General features: G+C 40.7%; 1 protein-coding gene across 2 annotated transcripts in view; it reads left to right on the top strand.

Moving 5' to 3' along the window:
* Positions 1-22312, top strand: part of CNTN1 (contactin 1) — a 308991-nt gene extending 286679 nt beyond the window's left edge. For both annotated transcript variants that reach the window (XM_075344989.1, XM_075344990.1), the window contains 4 exons: positions 1171-1360; positions 8364-8476; positions 14818-14974; positions 18275-22312. In XM_075344989.1, the coding sequence (XP_075201104.1) occupies positions 1171-1360; positions 8364-8476; positions 14818-14974; positions 18275-18354 (540 nt within the window). In that variant the 3' untranslated portion in view covers positions 18355-22312. The remainder of the gene's footprint in view (positions 1-1170; positions 1361-8363; positions 8477-14817; positions 14975-18274) is intronic.
* The last annotated feature ends 312 nt before the right edge of the window (positions 22313-22624 follow it).

The raw sequence follows: 22624 nt of genomic DNA, 5'->3' as shown, positions 1-22624 counted from the left end.
AAAGGACAATTTAGATAATAGACCACCCCTTTATGTATTCTGTAAATGGAGAAATGTCTCTAGGAGTTTAAGATATCCACCATAGAATAACAAAGTCAATATTAGTGCTTACGACATCAAAGTTTAAATCATTAAAATGCAGTCCCAGATCTGTAGATGCCAGTCTCATCGTAGACCACTGAAACTCAATATATATAGTAAGGGAGAACAGCTCATCTACAGTCCATAAAATGTCAATTCACTGTTTATTAGAAGACTATTACTAAAGGCTGCTTTACACGCAGCAACATCGTTAGTGATGTCGCTGGTGAAAGCCCCCACCCCCCTCAGTTGTGCGTCACGGGCAAATCGCTGCCCATGGCGCAAAACATCGCTAGTACACGTCACACGGACTTACCTGCCTAGCGACGTCACTGTGGTCGGCGAACCGCATCCTTTTTAAGGGGGCGGTTCGTGCGGTGTCACAGCGACGTCACACAGCAGGCGTCCAATAGAAGCGGAGGGGCGGAGACCAGCTGTATTAACGACACACCCACCTCATGCCAGAGGACGCAGGTAACCTGTTGTTCGGCATTCCTGGGGTGTCACACGTAGCAATGTGTGCTGCCTCAGGAACGACGAACAAGCTACGTCCAAAAGCAGCAATGACATTTGGGATTTGAACGACGTGTCAACAATCAACGATAAGGTGAGTATTTTTGATCATTAACACTCACTCGGAGCTGTTACACGCAACGACGTCGCTAATGACGCCGGATGTGCATCACAAATTCCGTGACCTCAACGACAAATCGTTAGATATGTTGTTGCATGTAAAGCCCCCTTAAGGGCACTTTGTCTGCCAGGAATGCATCAGTCTGTTTCTCTTAAGTTTTTTAATGGAATTCTAATAAAGAAGATGTGTCATCTTAAACAATGTGGATGTGTCGTTCTCGTTAACTAAATTAATATCCACTATACTATTACAGCACATCATGATATAGTAACACGTCAGTATTTCATCAGTATTTGTAAGCTTACATGTGTGTAAATCTAATGGAAACATTCTTTCTTGTTCTGTGTTTTAGAACGGTTGTGATAATCCATCCTTTTTAAACTAAAACATATTTTGCACATTATATTTACATGCCAGTTTTTTCGTTAATTGATTGTGAAACTTATTTTTGTCAGATTCGTTACTGGCGCAGCCAAGACAAGGAAGCGGCAGCACACAGAGTCCAAATAGAGCAGCAAGCAGATGAACCATTCAGACTTGAAGGATTGATGCCGTATACACAGTATCATTTGGATATGTTTGCATTTAATAGTGCCGGTGATGGGCCTAGGAGTAAACTTATCCATTTCCACACTAGTAAAGCACGTAAGTTCAGAATCTTCATTATTAGAGTTATTAAAGGTTTTTTTGAGAAACCTGAGTTTAATATTGATCTATCTATTTAATGCCAACAACTACGCATTTTTCTAATATGCTTATATTATACAATTCCCTACCCATCCCTTCCTACCCTTAACTTCCTATCAGTATTTTTCTTTTCTTACATATGAAGACATTTCATTTGAGTCTCCAAGCATTCACTGAAGACTCTGCAACAAAATGTTTCCAGGGGGCTTGTGAAGCTCTCATTTCCTCAACCTGCTGTCCCCAGATTGTCATCAGGAGCTGGGCTATTCTGTGCTATACTGAGCGTGCACTGTTTTTTATTGGTGACATCCTCAGTATGCAGACATTGCTCGCCACTGTGTTAGGACTAGAGTTGAGCGATGTTCGAGTCAAATGGTTCGCCAATTTCATGTTTGAGTGATTTTGGGCGGTGTTCGAGTCATTCGATGAACTCAAACGATTTGCTTAAAGTTCGGCAGTTCGAGTTACGTTCGAGAACGGTTCGATTACCAAATGCGTGGCTTTTCACAATAAGGCTTTGTGCGCACGTTGCATATCTGCATGCGTCCTGCGTCCCCAGCACAATCTCTCTCTTTCCTACTCACCGATCACGGGCGCCTCGCTGCACGGCTGTCACAAATCTCCGGCGGCTTTTCCTCTTTTGAAAATGGCTGCCGCTTCATTATTCAATCTCATATTCCCTGCCTTCCCCGCCCACCAGCGCCCATGATTGGTTTCAGTCAGACACGCCCCCACGATGAATGACAGCTGTCTCACTGCAACCAATCACAGCCGCCAGCGGGCGGGTCTATATTGTGCAGTAAAATAAATAAATAATAATAATAATAAAAAAAAAAAATGCGGTTCCCCCCAATTTTGATACCAGCCAAGATAAAGCCACACGGCTGGAGGCTGGTATTGTCAGAATGGAGAGCACCACGTTATGGGGAGCCCACAACCCTAACAATATCAGAAGGCAGCCGCCCGGAATTGCCGCATCCATTAGATGCAACAGTCCCGGGACTCTACCCAGCTCATCCCGAATTGCCCTGGTGCGGTGGCAATCGAGGTAATAATGGGGTTAATCATGATAAGTGTCTCCCTGAGACACCTTCCATGATTAACCTGTAAGTGAAAGTAAAGAAACACACACAGCGAAAAATCCTTTATTTGGAATAAAAGACAAAAAAAACCCCACCTCATTTACCTCTTTATTAATCCCCAAACAACAATCCAGGTCTGAAGTAATCCACACAACTCTGTCAGCTCTGCTAAATGAAGCTGACAGGGAGCGCTCTGTATCCTCTCCACGCAGCACCTGAAGTGAGCCGTGCTGTCACCGGAGACATCACTCTGCAATGCAGAGGTCAAGATAACTAAATCTTCCTATGTTTCTCATTAGAGGCAGTGGCTTAATGATTAGAGCTACTGCCTAGGAAGCATTAGTTTACGAGTTCAAGTCCCGGCCGCCCCGGTAAAGAATTTAATTTATTTTTAATTTTAAATTATAATTATTATTTATTTATAATTATAATTTAATTTACTTTACTTTAATTATGCACTGAAGGGAGGAGCCGGACATCAGCTGTGAGCTGCGGGCCACACCTAAAATCGGAGCAATTCACGGAATGAGGCTGCATTGCTCTCTCCTCTCTCTCTTCTCTCTGTCTTCTCTCTCTTCTCTCTCTCTTCTCTCTCTTCTCTCTCTTCTCTCTCTCTCCTCTCTCTTCTCTCTCTTCTCTCTATCATCTCTCTCTCTGTCTCTCTTTTTCTCTCTCTCTTTTTCTCTCTCTCTTGTTCTCTTTTTCTCTCTTTCTCTCTCTTTCTCTCTCTTTTTCTCTCTCTCTTGTTCTCTTTTTCTCTCTTTCTCTCTTTCTCTCTCTCTTTTTCTCTCTCTTTCTCTTTCTCTCTCTTTCTCTCTCTTTCTCTCTCTCTCTTTCTCTCTCTTTCTCTCTTTCTCTCTCTCTCTTTCTCTCTCTTTCTCTCGCTTTCTCTCGCTTTCTCTCTTTTTCTCTCTTTCTCTTTCTCCCTTTTTCTCTCTTTCTCCCTTTTTCTCTCTTTCTTCTCTCTCTCTCCTCTCTCTCTTCTCTCCTTTTCTCTCCTCTTCTCTCTCTCTTCTCTCTCTCTCATCTCTCTGTCTCTCTCTTTTTCTCTCTTGTTATCTATCTCTTGCTCTCTCTTGTTCTCTCTTGTTCTCTCTTGTTCTCTTTTTCTCTCTTTCTTTCTCTCTTTCTCTCTTTTTCTCTCTTTTTCTCTCCCTCTCTCTCTTTTTCTCTCTTTTTCTCTCTCTTTTTCTCTCTTTCTCCCTCTCTCTCCCCTCTCTCTTCTCACTCTCTCTTCTCTTCTCTTCTCTTCTCTCCTATTCTCTCTCTTCTCTCTCCTCTCTCTCTTCTCTCTCTCCGCTCTCTTCTCTCTCTTCTCTCCTCTTCCCTCTTTCTCCTCTCTCTCTTCTCTCTCTCTTCTCTCTCCTCTCTCTCTCTTCTTTCCTCTTCTCTCCTCTTCTCTCTCTCTTCTCTCCTCTTCTCTCTCTCTCTCCTCTCTCTCTCCCTCTCTCTTCTCTTTTCTCTCTCTTTTCTCTCTCTTTTCTCTCTCCCTCTCTCTCTTCTCTTTTCTCTCTCTTTTCTCTCCCTTTTCTCTCTCTCAGACCTGGCGATAATCAGCTGATGCGGTCACCTGACGGAATCAGCTGACACTATAAGTCGAGCGGTGAGGCTGGCTTTTTACCGCCCGGCTGGCTAAACTATCAGCTGCTGCTGTCGGACAGGAGTCTGCACAGAAGTGTGTAGTTTTTTTTTTTTTTTTGCACTGATGCATCAGCTGATTGTATAAAAGCCGTTTATACAATCAGCTGCTGTGTCATGTGATTCAGGCCCTTGAACCTGACACATCATCTGATCGCTTTGCCTGCCAGCAAGCTGATCAGATGATATTGTATCCGGATTGGACGGCGTGGGACCTTTGACCTAGGATTACTGCGGAGGGGGGATCTTCATTTCAATAAAGATGTAGTCACTAATTGTGTTGTGTTTTATTTCTGATAAAAATATTTTTCTGTGTGTTGTGTTTTTTTTATCTGTACTAGAAATTCATGGTGGCCATGTCTAATATTGGTGTGAAACCATGAATATTCGGCTGCGCCAGAAGATGGCACTTCTATGAAAGCGCCATTTTCTAGGGCGGCTGTGGACTGCAATTCACAGCAGGGGTGCCCAGAAAGCTTGGGCACCCTGTGCTGCGGATTCAAATCTAAAGCTGCATAGTTGTACCTAGCTGGACACAAAAATTGGGCGAAGCCCACATCATTTTTTTTTTTTTTTTTAACTATTTCATGAAATTCATGAAATAATTAAAAAAAAAAGGGCTTCCCTATATTTTTGGTTCTCAGTCGGGTACAAATAGGCAGCTGGGGGTTGGGGGCAGCCCGTAGCTGCCTGCTGTACCTGGCTAGCATACAAAGACATGACAAAGCCCACGTAATTTTTTTGGGGGGCAAAAAACTCCTGCATACAGTCCTGGATGTAGTATGCTGAGCCTTGTAGTTCTGCAGCTGCTGTCTGCTGTCTGTATGCAGGAGAGCAGACAGCAGCTGCAGAACTACAAAGCTCAGCATGCTGCATCCAGGATTATATGCTGGAGGGAGAGACAGGGGGAGCAGAACTACAAGGCTCAGCATGCTCCATTCACTAGTGTATGGAGGAGAGCAGACAGCAGCTGCAGAACGACAAGGCTCATCATACTCCATCCAGGACTGTATGCAGGAGTTTTTTGCCCCCCCAAAAATAACGTGGCCTTTGCCATATTTTTGTATGCTAGCCAGGTACAGCAGGTAGGTACGGCTGCCCCCAACCCACAGCTGTCTATTTGCACCGGGCTGGGAACCAAAAATATAGGGAAGCCCTTTTTTTTAATTATTTCATGAATTTGTTGAAATAATTTAAAAAAAAAAAATTACGTGGCCTTCGCCGAATTTTTGTGTCCAGTCAGGTACAACTAGGCAGCTGGGAATTGTAATCCGCAGCACAGGTTGGCCCGAGCTTTCTGGGCCCCTCTGCTGCAAATTGCAGTCCGCAGCCACCCCAGAAAATGGCGCTTTCATAGAAGCGCCATCATCTGGCGCTGTATCCAACTTTTCCAGCAGACCTGAAGCCAGCTGGCTTGCTGAGTAATAATAGGTTAATACTAGCTTTGTTTTTTACTAGCTAGTATTAAGCCAAAGATTCTTAATGTCAGGCAAGTTTGACCTGGCCATTAAGAATCTCCAATAAAGGGTTAACAAAAAAGACACCACACAGAGAAAAAATACTTCAATAGAAATAAATACACAAACACATTAGAGACTCCATGTTTATTACTCCCTCTCAACCCTCCACGATCCTGCTCTTCTGTCTTCATTCTCCTTTAACCCATGCAGCTCTGCTACATCAGACAGCACTGCATGGGAGGAAGACACTGCTGCTCCCGTGCAGCCTAATCACTCAGTGAGTGAGCAGAGGCTGCGGGCTGTAAGCGGTGATGTCACCGCTGCCACCGTTACTATAGCAACGGCAATCTCCGATCACGTGATTCCCGGTGCCGCCATTTACTGGCTGTGGCTCTGTAAAGAGCACCCACATGCAGGAACGAGGAAGCCGAACATGTGCCAGAGCATTTCGCCAGTACACGGAGAGCAATGAGCACCACGTACCGGAGAGATGCACTGACAGGACCTAGCATGCTGTCTAGCCATGTGACCAGTCTGTAGCCAATGAGATAATAGACACGTGACTGGTCACATGCTATTTTGACGTCACGGAAGGTCCTATCATCAGTGCTGGTTACCGGGAGGACACAGTGATTATCGGAACGAAAAGCGGCGGGAGACCGAGTTCAGAACGCGTCGCGGGGACCTGTAAGTGTAATGGCAATGTTTATTAACTGTATCTGTACATGTATAATGTGTTTTTATGTGTTTGTGTTTGCCTGCTTTCAATGGGGTTTGAAGGACTTCGTCGAACGTTCGTCTAACGTTTGTCGAACGGAGCCTCCGTTCGACGAACCGAAATGAACTCGAACAATAGGGGGGTGGCTCATCTCTAGTTAGGAACCCTTCACATGTCTGTGATTCCGGTACATATAATGTCCGTTTTTATACGTAGCAGAGACATGAACATACGCAGACACATTAAAATCAATGGTCTGTGCATACATCCCTGTTTTCTCACAGACGTGTGTCTGTGTGCTCCACATGGTGACATGTCTGTTTTTCCTCCAGACGCACAGGTGGCACACAGCCCGCACACTGATGCGATCCGTGTGATATCAGTGTGACACGTACCGCAGAAAACAAGTGTATCTGATTTTCTATACTCACCTGTCTTCAGTGCTGCTATCTTCGGCGCTGCTTTCACTTGCTTCTGGGCCCGCACAGACACAGAAGCAGCAGCAGTGCTGGAGACAGCAGCACCACGGACAGCAGCGGCATGGATAGGTGAGTATAGAAGTTCCTGCTGTCCATGTGCTATCACAGATAGCACATAGAGAGCACACTGACAGCACACGCTGAACACACACATGGAATATGCACACACATACGCACCCACATCACGGACTGGGAAAAACTTGCGTTTTTATCACGAACGTGTGAACGGGGCATTACTATCATTGTGCACTGACAGTGTGTACCTTCACCCAGCTTGTCACTTCTCTTTTTAGCTGGTGGGGATTGCACTGTCAGCATACAGGATAAGTAACAGATCTGATGAATGCTCAGTATTGCAGAGAATAATCCAGCCCCTGAAAGGGTCAGGTCTGAAGACCATCCTTTTCTGGGTGGGTTCAGCAGCTGCGGAAATGAGCACAGCGCCAACCCCCCGATGAGTTTTCACTTGAGTTATGTTATGATTTAAGTTGTGCTGCTGTGATACCATAATTTCCCACGGGATTAATAAAGTGTATCGTATCGTATTCCCAGTGCATACTGGGAGACTCATTGAAACATTGGATGTGGGGAAAAAAAATAGATAGGAAGTTTATGTAGAGAAAAAAGGGTCACGATTTTTTAATGAAGTACAGTATATTAGAGAATTAGAGAAGTTCTATTTTCTATTTTAAATAGTGAATCATATTAAATTCACTTAGGTCTTGGACTTGTAATGTACCCCAATGTATGCCTGCAGTTATATCAGTGTGCTGTAGTGGCTGGCATAACCAATGTGACTACATACAGTACATTCCCCCTAGCATAAGAAGACGTGATACTCACACTCTTTGCATTAGGCTAGTTTCACACTTGCGTTGGACGGCTTCCGTAGCATTGCGTTGTGTTACGGATGCAACAGATGCTTTGCATATAGTGGCACAACGGATGCTACGGATCGTACAAAACAATGGAAAGCTTTTTTTTATTTATTTATTTATTTTTTCTTCTTTACAGTTTTACCAGTAGCAGACTATTGTGAACGATCAGCTGATCGCTCTCAATAGCCGGCGGCCGGGCGCTCAGCTGAGCGCTCTGACTTGCCGGCGGCTGGGCATGACGGCGGGCGCTCAGCTGAGCACTGTCACTTGCCGGCGGCCGGGCATGCTGGCGGGTGGGCGCTCAGCTGAAAGTTCGGCCACTGCGAGACAAAATAAAGTTTGTGATTTAAAAAAAAAAAGAGTATGCGCAGTGAAATCCTGAGGTTTCCGCTGCTCAAAACAACGTTACATGCTGCGTTCCTCCCGCTGGGCGGAAGCAACGGAGCGTCACCCAGCGGAAGCAACGCAGGTCCTTTTGGCACAATCCGTCAACCATACAAGTCTATGGGAAACAGCGGAATCCGTTAACGGATTCCGCTGTTTTCCAAAAGGGTGGATTGTAACGGAAGGAAAACAACGCAAGTGTGAAAGTACCCTTAGCCATTTACTCCACATTTATTTCAGTAAAACAATCTTATGAGCATATCAATGTAAGCTAAGTTTTGATTTGTATATTCATGTTTATAATATAATATTTTTGTCTTAGCTCCAAGTCAGATACCTAGAATTATTAGCGCTGTGAAGTCTGGCTCCCAGTATGTCATCACATGGGAACATGTAAAGCCATTGTTCAATGAATCTAAAGTCATAGGCTATAAAGTAAGTTTTGTCCATTTTTCTATTACTGATTTTTAATCATATAATTTATTTTCCATGTGTTATACTACTTAAACATCTATCTATCTACCCCCCCTATCTATCTACTATCTATCTATGTACCTATCTACCGATCTATATTTTTTATTTATATGTATACTCTATACAGACTTAATGATGTTCAAATCAAGGTTGTCTGAGGGCCATATCATGATTTGTATGACTTTTGATTCCAACATCATCGGTCTGGGATTTCATGAAGAGACACAAGGATTTTTGCAAGTTACATCCACATAATATGATTGGTTAGTTATCCAAGATGTTTGGAACAATGTTACTGCAGAGTTCTTTAAAAAAAACTTTGCAAGTGTACCAGAGACATAGCTAGGGGTTCAACTCACGGGGGCAAAACATCTGAATGGGCCCCTAACCAGGTAACCATGATAACTATGGTGGCGCAGACTAATTGGGGGTAAAGTGGAACCTCAGCAGATGATACTGATATTACTGCCATATTGTGACTATATGGTGGTAGATATCAGTCCTGCAGCACATACAAGAGGTTACAGTATAGTTATAGTTGATGACTGACAGCTCACTTTCTTTTGGGGGGAATTGTTGGCCTTTCCTGTGTTTTCCATCTAGCCCAGACCGATATGACAACTTCTCCCAGCCATGACTTGTCTGCAGAGATTACAAGAAAGACACATTTGACTACTCACATTTCAGGCACCATCCCAATCTATTCCCAACCTGCACAAACTCCTCATCCTGTTGTCACCCCAAAACTGAGCCGCTGCTGCTCTGTGTCCCTATTACTGCACCTACTGTGTGGCATAATAACTGACTCCTCTTACTGCCACACATAGTAATGCCACCACTGTGCCCTTCATATGGTAAAATGCTTCCTTTGTGCCCTCTACATGGTAAAATAGCCCCCTAGAATATATGAATGTCTGTATAAGTGGCCTAGAAAAGTGCCCACATATTGCTCCTATAAAGTAATAATGCCCCCTGTGTGCCTGTGACGGTCACAATATAATGGTTCTTAAGTGTCCACTTAACATTTAATAATGTCCACCCCATGTACAGCTCGTCTATACATAGTATGAAGCCCTTATACCTCCCCTATACACAGTATAAGTTTCCCACAGCTCCATTATACACAATATGATGTTAGCATAGCTCTCCTATACACAATATGATACCGCTACACCAACCATATACACAGTATTATGTGCCCACAGCTCCCCCAAAACAATGGTCTACACACTGTATAATTGCCACTACTGTAGCCAACATACTGAATAATTGTCCCCACATTGTATAATGACTTCAATAGTAGCCCTCCACACTGTATGAGAGCCCCCAAAGTAGCCCCAACACTACGACAGCCTCCCACATTAGGTGGGCCCCCAGTCTGATGTACATGGGCCTCCAGCCTGGGCCCCATGCTGGTATATATGGGCCTCATGCTGGTGTACATGGGCCCACAGCCTTGGTATATATGTCCCCTGTTCTGTATTAAAAAACATAAAATCATATACTCATCTTGCCCAGCAAGTCTTGATCAGTGCAGCGCGGGCAGGGCATCGCACGCACAAGACATCAGAGTCTTGGCGCTTAGCGATGACGTCACCACTCTGGGACTCTGATGTCTTGCACGTGCACTGTCATCAGCGACAGTGCAGGGAGATCGTGTCTCCCAGCACTACCGCAGAGATTAACTATATCGGCGCTCTGTGCATGCCGATATAGTTAACAGTAGCGCAGCTCTGGCTGGGCTCCTGAGGAGTGCAGGGCCACTGCTCCCCCCCCGGTGGCTATGCTACTGAAGTGTACCTAGAAGAAATTATGCTTTCATTCTTAGATGGCAAAAGATGGTCAGTGATGAGTGCGCACTAAGATACTCGAGTGTGCGATACTCGAATCGAGCATGTCAGACTGCTCTGGGGCTCGATTCGAGTAACGAGAATAATAAAAGTCAATGGGAAACGCATGCATTTTTCTGGAGGACCCTTCAGACCCTGGGGGGGGCAGGAAAATAGCTGAAATGGATGGAAACAGGGCTCAAATGAAATGGGAAATGCATGAGGAAGACGCCTGGACGTAACTTTGACTCCCAGATCACTGCTGGGAACAATGTTGTCAGAGTATTATGCCACTTTTACGGACTGACCAAAAAACATACAAAACTGAAGATAAAATGGATTTTACAGGTAAAAATGTTAAGAAACATTTTTTCTTGTATAATGACTTGTATATAAGGCAATTTGAAAAAGAGAGAGAAAAAAATGCCTCCTCCACTCCTTAGGCTGTTTTCGCATGTAGCATTTTTGTGCTTTCACATTTACTTCAATATTGAAAAAAAAGCTGCAAAAGCGATAAAAGAATTGCCGTTCTGCTTCTTGGAAAAATTCAGTTTTCCATTTCAGTCAGGAAAAAAAAACAGTTGTGTGTTAGATTTATGAAATATCCTAGCTTTTACTAGTACTGTAAAATCAACTTTTAATTTGCATAAGACCTGTTTCACACGTTAGTGAAAAACACTGACGTTCTTCACTGACGTGTAAAACACACACATGTCCCTCCGTGTTCCACAATCCGTGATCCGTGATTGCATATGGACATTAATCACCTGCCTTCACTGCTGCTGTCCATGGTCCTGATCTCCTCGGGTCTCCAGCGTCCGCCCACCGCTCTCAGCACCTACTTCCTGGTCGGGTTTTCCCGCTCTCATGAATATTCATGAGCCAGGCAGGAGCTGCCGAGAGCAGAGGCTGCAGAGCGAATCGCAGGCAAGGTAAGTTGAAAATATTTAATATTTAATATGTCCGTGATTTTCTGGTACGTGTTTCACTGATCACACACAGATCACACCATAGTGTGGTCCGTGGGTCATCAGTGATGCCAGAAAAAAACTGACTTGTCTCCGTGCAGAATCACGGCCACGGGTGTACACTGCATGGAGACACGTTCAGTGAAAAATCACTGATGTGTGAGCAGACCCATTGATTATAATGGGTCTGCGTATGTCAGTGATTCTGGTACGTTTAAAAAAAATCACAAAAGTACCAGAATCACTGACGTGTGAAAGGGGCCTAAAACTGGTATAAAAAATGTTGCAAAAAACAACTAAAAAATGCAATGTGTGAACAAAGCCTTAATAGTAGGCTATTTCTTACCTTATTTATTGCCTATGGCTACACTAGATGACATAGTAGATACAGTTAGGTCCAGAAATATTTGGACAGTGACACAAGTTTTGTTATTTTAGCTGTTTACAAAAACATGTTCAGAAATACAATTATATATATAATATGGGCTGAAAGTGCACACTCCCAGCTACAATATGAGAGTTTTCACATCCAAATCGGAGAAAGGGTTTAGGAATCATAGCTCTGTAATGCATAGCCTCCTCTTTTTCAAGGGACCAAAAGTAATTGGACAAGGGACTCTAAGGGCCGCAATTAACTCTGAAGGCATCTCCCTCGTTAACCTGTAATCAATGAAGTAGTTAAAAGGTCTGGGGTTGATTACAGGTGTGTGGTTTTGCATTTGGAAGCTGTTGCTGTGACCAGACAACATGCGGTCTAAGGAACTCTCAATTGAGGTGAAGCAGAACATCCTGAGGCTGAAAAAAAAGAAAAAATCCATCAGAGAGATAGCAGACATGCTTGGAGTAGCAAAATCAACAGTCGGGTACATTCTGAGAAAAAAGGAATTGACTGGTGAGCTTGGGAACTCAAAAAGGCCTGGGCGTCCACGGATGACAACAGTGGTGGATGATCGCCGCATACTTTCTTTGGTGAAGAAGAACCCGTTCACAACATCAACTGAAGTCCAGAACACTCTCAGTGAAGTAGGTGTATCTGTCTCTAAGTCAACAGTAAAGAGAAGACTCCATGAAAGTAAATACAAAGGGTTCACATCTAGATGCAAACTATTCATCAATTCCAAAAATATACAGGCCAGAGTTAAATTTGCTGAAAAGCACCTCATGAAGCCAGCTCAGTTCTGGAAAAGTATTCTATGGACAGATGAGACAAAGATCAACCTGTACCAGAATGATGGGAAGAAAAAAGTTTGGAGAAGAAAGGGAACGGCACATGATCCAAGGCACACCACATCCTCTGTAAAACATGGTGGAGGCAACGTGATGGCATGGGCATGCATGGCTTTCAATGGCACTGGGTCACTTGTGTTTATTGATGACATAACAGCAGACAAGAGTAGCCGGATGAATTCTGAAGTGTACCGGGATATGCTTTCAGCCCAGATTCAGCCAAATGCCGCAAAGTTGATCGGACGGCGCTTCATAGTACAGATGGACAATGACCCCAAGCATACAGCCAAAGCTACCCAGGAGTTCATGAGTGCAAAAAAGTGGAACATTCTGCAATGGCCAAGTCAATCACCAGATCTTAACCCAATTGAGCATGCATTTCACTTGCTCAAATCCAGACTTAAGACGGAAAGACCCACAAACAAGCAAGACCTGAAGGCTGCGGCTGTAAAGGCCTGGCAAAGCATTAAGAAGGAGGAAACCCAGCGTTTGGTGATGTCCATGGGTTCCAGACTTAAGGCAGTGATTGCCTCCAAAGGATTCGCAACAAAATATTGAAAATAAAAATATTTTGTTTGGGTTTGGTTTATTTGTCCAATTACTTTTGACCTCCTAAAATGTGGAGTGTTTGTAAAGAAATGTGTACAATTCCTACAATTTCTATCAGATATTTTTGTTCAAACCTTCAAATTAAACGTTACAATCTGCACTTGAATTTTGTTGTAGAGATTTCATTTCAAATCCAATGTGGTGGCATACAGAGCCCAACTCGCGAAAATTTTGTCACTGTCCAAATATTTCTGGACCTAACTGTAGGTAAATAAAACTATACCTGCTGGTAGTCCATGATAAATGTAATGTCAACATTTTACTACCTTATGTGAACATGTGGTGCGTGTGAAAGGATCAGACACATTTCCTGTGTTATTTATGAAGGAGGGACTCTGAAACTTACAAAGCCTGTGATACAATGCAAGAATTGCCAAAAATTAGAAGGAAGGGGGACTTCGATACTCCATGTATTAGACATAAAGGAGGGCCTCATACACATTCTGTTGAAATTGTTAGGTAGGGGGATTCCGAGACTCATAGAGCCTATGAGCTAAGTGCAAAGGCTTCCAAAATTTAGAAGTAGGGACTGCAATACACCGTGGAAGAGAGGGCCTTAGAGTACAATTTTTCCCATTATTAAAAAGTGGGACCCCTAAACTAATAAATCCTATGTACTATGTGCAAGTGTTGCCAAAAATTAGAAGTAGAAACTGCAGTACACCCTGGAAGACACATAAAGGAGAGTCTCAGAACACATTTTTTCTCCATTATTAACGAGTGGGACTCCTAGACTTGTAAAGCCATGCACTGTGTACAATCGCTGCCAAAAATTAGAAAGGGGAACTCGTGGATAGAGAATCTTGTAAGATAGGTCTCATGGGTTATGGTGTTTCTTGGGCTCCCTCAAAAGGCGCAATTTTAACTGGCCCATGGCCTTGGCCTCTGCATGCACCATCAGCAGCATGTCCATTTCCTCATCCCTGACCTTACGCCTTGCGCATATTAAATTAGGTAGATTATATAAGGCTACAAACTTTCTGGTATTATTAGGGAACAGAATGGATGTAGCCCTCACAAGATACTTTTGGCTCTATGGTTCAGCAGTTAGGATGGTTATAATTCCTGCCTATATTCCTGTAATCCAAGCCTATCCTTCCTCCAACAGTTCTCCCTACACTGAACGCAACAAACAGCAATATTAATGTGACTGGAATAGATGTAACCCTGACAAATGACTTTTGGTTTTAGGTTGCAGCAGCAAGGACTGTAATGCTCTAATATGCCTCTAATCCTAACCTATATCTCCAGCAAGTTATCCCCACACTGTTTCCAGGGTAGAGTAAGCCGACAATCGCATCATGGAATCTTATAGACCCGATGACATGTTGCGGTTCGCCATTTATAATAATACCAGTAGCCAACATGGCCTTACCATGATTGTCACGCAATCCCCGCAAGTTTAGTGACTAGAAAACAGTCATGAAACATGCAGTGCAGGGACCCCGATACTTGATTGAGTGTTAATGAGCACACTTGCCTATCTCTTGTGGTTACGTCAAATATTGACTTATTTTTCTTTTTTTATTCAGTTTCCATTTTGTTAATTGATAAAAAAAATTAACACTTTTTTTACAACAATCTTATGTTGCACTATTTTTTCGACACCTGCTGATATCTTTTGCACACTATTGATTATCGAATTTTTTTCATATTTTTCTTCCTTCAGGTACTTTACAAGCCAGCTGGACAACATGCGGGCACCTTATATTCCACTGGGGAACATACATTAGTAGTGCCAATACCTAGGGAAGGTGAATGTATTGTAGAGGTCCGAGCCCACAGTGAAGGAGGTGATGGAGAAGTTGCTTATGTCAAACTTAGCAGTAAGTTACTTTTCCCTGCTAAATCACTAAAAAATAGAGGAAAAGAGGGTCATTGAACACCTTATAAATTTTATTGAAAAAACTTTTAGAAAAACATGTAACAGCATACAGATCACAGGTAATGTGATGTGAAAAAATGTACCATATAAGAAAGTAATGTACATAGGTCAGGATGCATGTATGTAAATAATATAATAATATAAATAATTGCCCCGGCTATTCTTGAAGGTAATCAGTATTAAATGGTCTCCACTATATCTGTAGATGCAATGCAAATATCAAAAGGAAAACATATATAAGTAGCAAGATTTATATATTATTTAGCTTTCTATACCAAAGCATATAAATTTGTAAAAGTCAGGCTAATATGTAGGATAATATGGTTCTAAAAATCAATGGTGATTGAATTGTATCCAGATCACAAATAGTTAATGCTGTGTAGAGATTATGTATAGACACCTGAAAAAAAACAAAACAAAAAGAAACTTACATGCCAAAGCTTGAAGCTACTAAAAAAAGAAATACCAAAAAAATATAATAGAATTTTTTTAGATGTTTTGCATCCACTTTAATACCTGTCCTGTAGCCATGTCACGGTAATCTCATTGTACTGGGTCCCACTCTATTTCACTATCTTTCTCTGGGTTTTAAATCTACATATATGGGCAAAGAGAGACCCGCCATTAAAAGATAAAAACACTTATGGCTAATGGGGGAGGGAGGCCTGGAAGCATGGTCAGTCAAATGGACATAGTCCGAACACAATCCAAACAAACAATACAAAAAAGAGACTTAAGGCCACTTTACACGCTGCGATCTCGCTAGTGAGATCGCTAGTGTGCGTACCCGCCCCAATTGTTTGTGCATCACGGGCAAATCGCTGCCCGTAGCGCACAAAATCGCACGGACCCGTCACACTACTTATTTGCCTAGCAACATCGCTGTGACCGGTGAACCGCCTCCTTTCTAAGGGGGCGGTTCGTTCAGCGTCACAGCAACGTCACTAAGCGGCCGCCCAATAGAAGCGGAGGGGCCGAGATGAGTGGGACGAACATCCCGCCCACCTCCTTCCTTCCTCATTGCTGGCAGCCGCAGGTAAGGTGAGGTTCCTTGTTCCTGCGGTGTCACACATAGCGATGTGTGCTGCCGCAGGAACGACGAACAACATCGTACCTGCAGCAGCAATGATAATCGGGAATAGGGGAGCATGTCAACGATAAACGATTTTGCACGTGTATGTGACGATTTTCGATCACATGTAGGTGTCACACGCAACGGCATCGCTAACGCGGCCGTATGCTTTAGCGATGTCACAGCGTGTAAAGTGGCCTTTATATGCCAAAGCTTGAAGCTACTATAAAATATATATATTTTGTGTCTCCTTTATTTGATATGCCTGGCTTTTCATGGCCTTTGGCCATGTTTGGGAGGATCACCACCTTGTGGACATAATGGATATTTGCATCTGATTGTTTCATCTGGTTTCCCCCCTGCATCCTTCTAGTTTATTGTGGTTTTTTGGAATAGGCTTTATAGCGCTAGCGCTAGCACTAGCTCCATTTGGGGCAGCCTTATTTATTATTGCCTTTATTCCATTTTCCCACTGTTACTTTTGTATCTTGCAATAGGGGATAACCACTTTCATTCCTGCTTATGTCTTTTTTTGACATATAAAAACTATCATTGTCCTGTTTTTTAAAGAGCTACATGCTGTCTTTCATACAATGGCTATCTTTAATTCTCTTTTTTTGGCTCTTTGAGTAATCATTTTCTTGACACATACCATTTTTGTGCATTATGCTATTTATAGATTACTACTTTTGATCACCTGAGGATATCTGTTTGTGACCTCATTTTGTTTTTTTATATATGTATGTGTTTAAAGAAATGTTTCAATAAAGATATCTATTTTTTAGCTATTTGGCTCATTCACTTATGACTCTTTATAGGCTTTGTGTTTATAATATATATATATATATATATATATATATATATATATATATATATATACAGACACCTGTCTGATAACAGAAGTAATACCTATGTCTGAGAGTGAATGACGATCACTGTTTTACATGCAAAGACATCTAATTGAGAAAGTAATTAAAAAGGATAAAAGTATGCTAACTAGGCATCTTATTTTGTATAAGCCATGTCTTTTATACCAGACTTGTGCATGTCCACTGTAAATTGTTTTGTAAAATGTTTTGTAAACATTGCCCACAATAAAGTCAGTAACATAAAAAATATTCCTCGGACAGACTTAGCACTACCTACTCCATCTAGCAGGTCCTAAAGCAACCCTGGCCTTCAATCTGTAACTCCTATATTGAGTTTTGGGCCAACAGAGTCCTTTAGGTTGCATCCACAGGAGTACTTGCTGAACGGAGGGGTGAACCTGAGGCAAGATGGTTAAACAAAGCCGGATCAACATCAGAAGGATAAAACAAGTGACCGAGTCAAGAAGCAAAAACATAGTGAATGGAATAGCTGAGATCAAAGATCAGAAGAACAGGCAAAAATAAATTCAAAGAAAGAAATAATAATTCAAAGAAAGGAAGGCTAACATATCAAACAAGGTCAGGATCAAACACCAGAAGAAGAATGGGTATAATTCCCGTGCTGCCTTAGTCATAGAAACATCCAGGAGTAGGTAAATAGTGAATTATTTCGCTACGCATTTGAAATGCGATTATACCCAGTCTTCTTCTCCTAGTATTTGCTGTTACATAAGTTGCTGCAGTCGTCACTGTGTTTTTTCAGTTGGTTGTGACTCACACAACCTGCCTAAATGAGCCTTTCTAGCATATTTTTTTTTTAATCATCCTTGTCGGATAAGACCCCAGATTGCGCTTGTTTCCTCCAGATTACCAGATTACTTCAAGGTCAGGATCAATGCAGATCAGAATAAAAATAACAGGAATAGTACCAGAAATGAAGTAAACTAAACAAAATATCTGGCAACTGGTTTAAGTAGGGTGTAGGGATGCCCCACTGGTAGAGCTGATGGGCAACACACACCAATTCTGAGGCCATCCAAGAATTCACTCGTATACTAATACTACCCAACGGACCAGTGCTTTTGGTACTTTTAACATAATACTAGTTATATTGGTGTATAATGATTAGTGATGGGCGAGATTCCCATTTACTTCCATTACTCGAGCCGCATTGGAGCAACCTGGTTCTCAAACAAGAAAAGAGTAGTGGCTAGACCATCACTAATTATATGTTTTGTTACAAAATGGTTACTTTATAAGAAAAGTGATTGATAATGTTGTTTGAATTCTTGCATTACAGGTGACACATCAGGGATGTTTCCCAGTATTATTGGAATATTACTACCAACTTTTGGCCTCCTGATTTACCTGGAATTCTGAATGTAGGTCTTTTTAGAACATCCTGAGTGCAGTGTACTCCTTTCATAACTCTGGAGGAAACCATTGTTTTATTACTACTGCGGAACCAACTTAAGCCAAAAATGAGAAAAATACGTATATATTACCCAGCAGATTTATTATGAACTTTAAATAGATTTAAGGCATTCAGGAACTCCTCTGAGGAAATCATTTTCAAGGATGATAGATCATTTTTAATTTGTTCCAATATGCCTTATGAAACACTTATGAAAGTCTCTGACAGTTGCATGATCAAGTGGGGCAAGTTACAGTGTTAAATTACAAAAACTTAGACTGTACAGTGAAAGTAAAGCCACCATCCATAGGTGACAAAACTTAACAATAACAAATTATGAAATATATTAGAGATTCAAATGTTGTATATGGTACTTGTAGAGTAACTACATCTGTCTGTACTATCTGTTTTGTGTGCTGCATATTTTTGATTGAGCCCTGTCAAGGCCTCTAGACATACAGTCAGATCAAAAACAGTCATTGTATTAGACAGAATTTCATTTCTACAACAAATGAATGTAGAGTCATAATGCTGAAAGTGACAATTGAACATTTGGACTCTGTTTTGTATACATATCATTGATTCCTTAGAGGTGCAAACATGGGAGGCAATGTTCCTACTAGCAGAGTGACCTATTTTCAGTACTAGAAAGTTTGCACTTGCAATAGATGTCACACTGTAAATAGTGCAATAGATGGCCCACTTATGAATGTAAAGTATAAATAGCATATAAAGCATACTTCATAAAGTACAGAAATATTTCAAAGGGTTAGTATGTAACATTAGACATGATGCAAAGCCATGATATAAACAAAATTAAAATATTTTTAAAAATCAATAAATGAGCAGACATCTATGATTGATTCTAAAAATTGTATACAAATGTATATAGGGTTCTACTTAAGACCTATAGTTTTTTTTGTCGCGTGCATGGAGTATATTCCCTCCCGAGATGATTTTTTTTTTCAGTACTGGATTCACATGCCAGGAAAACTGATGTTAACCATGAAAAAAATGGAGAAAATTTGGTGTTTCAAATAACATGTATAATTTTGGTACCATTGCTTCTGATACTGTATCAGTGTGTCAGAGATGGATCATTGTCTATCTCAGTTATAAGATGATTTAGTGGATGACATTAAAGTACATTGGCTGCTAAGTATACAGTTCAGGTCTTTCTTGATTGCGCCATTTTAATATGCACAAACTTAGTTTTAACACTGCACCCCTTTATGTCTACTATATCAAATGAAAGGTCTATCTAAGACTCTATAATATAGTAGTTGTCTGCTCTTAAAATGAAGTAAAGGCTATGGACACCTTTGAAATTATTATTTTTTGGTTTGTTGACCTCATGAGAATAGAATTAAGCAGCATGCTACATAGTTTGCATTAAAATTGTATTGCTTTTGTAGAGTCTGAGTTACTCCTACATATAACTTACTGTCCTGCTGCTTATAACATAGGACAGCAAATTGCTTTATGCAGTAAATATGCATAGAAGGTTGTAGAAAGATAGTCTGAGAGTGAAGAAAGAGGGGGTGCTGGGGATAGATCAGACAAACTGTGCCATGTAAGTATTAAGAGAAAGAACAACACAATCAGAACACAGTTTGCCGGGATGGGGTAAAACACCTAGATTTTACATCAGTGTACAGAGAAACTAGAGCAACCAATGAAGGTTCTTCATGTGGTGTGAGAAGATTTCACGTACTCCTCAGCATCAGTGTCTGTGAGGCAAGAAGGAAAGATCCCTTATGGACTACAGAAGGAAAAAGAGTACAGAAATGAGGCTATACTTATATAAGAGACATGGTAAGGGCAGCAGCATCCTAGATACACAGAACTCACCCATATTTTGTTAAACTGGAAGGGACATGTCCACATGAGAAAATTCTGGAACAAGGGACAAACTGCATATCAGAAAGTCTAAAAACAAATAAAACAATGTAGATTGCGGCTTAACTTTATTAAATGTGTAATGTATTTTAAAATAAAGTTTCCAGAAACATATGTGAAAATATTTTATTCCAGGTCAAAGTTGTCCATAGACTTTATAAACATCTATTAACATTTCCTTTGATCTTAATGCGGTAGGTAAAAAGTTACAGTACACAGCCCATTGCTGGCAATGGGGCTTCCCTTTAGAAAAAAGAAATAATCGCTCAGATGTAGTAGTAACACAAGTTACATCCGTACATAATCTAGTGTAAATTATCGTTCAATTGTACGTCACCTGCAGTTTATCCTGTGGATACCCGTGTTTTATAGTGAAACCTCCCCAACATTGATTGAGAGTCAGCAGAACAAGACATTTAGATTGGCTTTTATTTATTATTATCTGAGAGAAATGTCACGAGCCACATAGGTATGGACAGGGAATATGACATCACAAACAGAAGTTGTTCATTTGGTATGGTATGGTAAATGTAAATGTGGCCATCTTTGGGAATAGTCGTGTAACAGGTGATGCTGTGGAAAGTGGTATAGTAATATAAGTTTGAGAATTATATTAGAAGAAATAAGTGAATGACGACGAACACAAGCAGCAACGATCTGCAACGTTGTGTTACTGACACTTCTGAACCTAATGAATGTGTTTGTTCTGACTTTGTCTATTTTTTTCTTTTTGTACTGTTCGGCCATGATTATTTCAGAATTGTGCTTCAGTATTTCAGTTCACGTGTGAATGGTACAACACAGTATTATGAAACTGGGTCTAGTAATAGTGCAATGTTTCGGTTTATTTCCAAGAAAATCAAAATGGTATTCTTTTTTTATTCTTAGCACAAACTTGTTAGGTAATTGGGTTACTTTACCTTTATAGATTCAATACCATAGAAGTCTTTAATAATATATTCCGAATTAAAACAATTCTACTGTGTACCCCTGTCTTTAATTTTATATTATTTTTTTGTATGGTTTACATATGTGAAAATATCTCAGTGTTGTATAATTCACCTTCTTTGTCTGTTTATTAAATGGTTATTTCAACAATAGAAATTTTTACTATGTACATTTAATAAAAATTAGCAACTGTTTAACTCTTAAATGGGAAGTATCACTAGTTTTAAAAGAAAAAATAAAATAAAACATTTTTTTGGTAAGGTGTATGAGTGCTCATGTGTGGATCATGGGTGAAGCCCCAAATGTATGAAAATAAATTCAGTTTTTTGGGGTGCAGTGCCTTTCATGATCCATTTGCACTGTACTTATACCATACCTGTATAGAAACAAACTTCAATTTTCATAGGAAGATGATGCATCCCATTTTGGTAGTATGCTAAAGCACAGACATACCTTTCATTTGTGTAGTACCCATTCTCATTTTTATATGTGCTGTCCAACTCAGCTAATTTAATTTTTTTTTTGTTTTGCCAAATGCATGATGGCCTTTTAATTTTTCTAATAAGTGAAGAAAAAATGTATATTTTATTTTATCTATTTATTATTTTATTTGTTCATATGCCACGTAAAGGAAAGAGTGTGCCCCTTTATGTCTAACCTAGGCATTTAAGAGTAAAAGTAAGATCTGGTAATGCAACACAAATGTGCTGTTTAGCTTTGCAACCAATACCGCAATGTTATTACCAATTTTTATTAGCAAATATAGCTAAATATATCAGCTACTGAAAGCTCTGTCTCCTTATAACAACATTAATGCTACTTTTGTTACATTAGAATGCTAATTTGAAAATTGAATTATTTTGTTTAGATGTACTTTTTTTACCTTGGCTGTCTGTTCATATATTGTTTTGTTTTTTTAAGTGAAATAGGCAGGGATCTTATGTTATCAGATTTTTTTTTGCTTTTGTCAAAATTAAATATCAGTATTACTTACCATGTAACTGCTGGCTTTTAAATTTGCCAAAACGTTATGTTTTGTTTAAAAAAATCTCCAAAATAAAGGCGTTTCACAAACTATGTTTTTGGTAAGATTTTTTCTTTACTTGGGCATTGGTCAGATGTCACTAGGTCAAAAGTGGCCAGTTTTTATTTGATTTCATTACGGTTGTTACATTGAGTATTTGTTTTTATTAAAGTGGTGGTCAAGGTGGTCCAAAGGCAAAGACATTTTCATTCCAAACTCCTATCTATTTTGTGCCATAATATTACTTGCATACAAATTCTCAGTTTCTTTGGGGAATAATCTAACTGGTTTTCTTCCTTTTTTACAACTTCCTTTTTGATGATGCTTTGTTTGAGAATCCCAGTGCATGCTGGGATACTGAAATG

The sequence above is a fragment of the Anomaloglossus baeobatrachus genome, chromosome 4, assembly GCF_048569485.1.
Source record: "Anomaloglossus baeobatrachus isolate aAnoBae1 chromosome 4, aAnoBae1.hap1, whole genome shotgun sequence".
Taxonomy (NCBI): domain Eukaryota; kingdom Metazoa; phylum Chordata; class Amphibia; order Anura; family Aromobatidae; genus Anomaloglossus; species Anomaloglossus baeobatrachus.
Note: the sequence above shows the minus strand (reverse complement) of the source record. Positions and strands in the feature narration are given on the sequence as shown.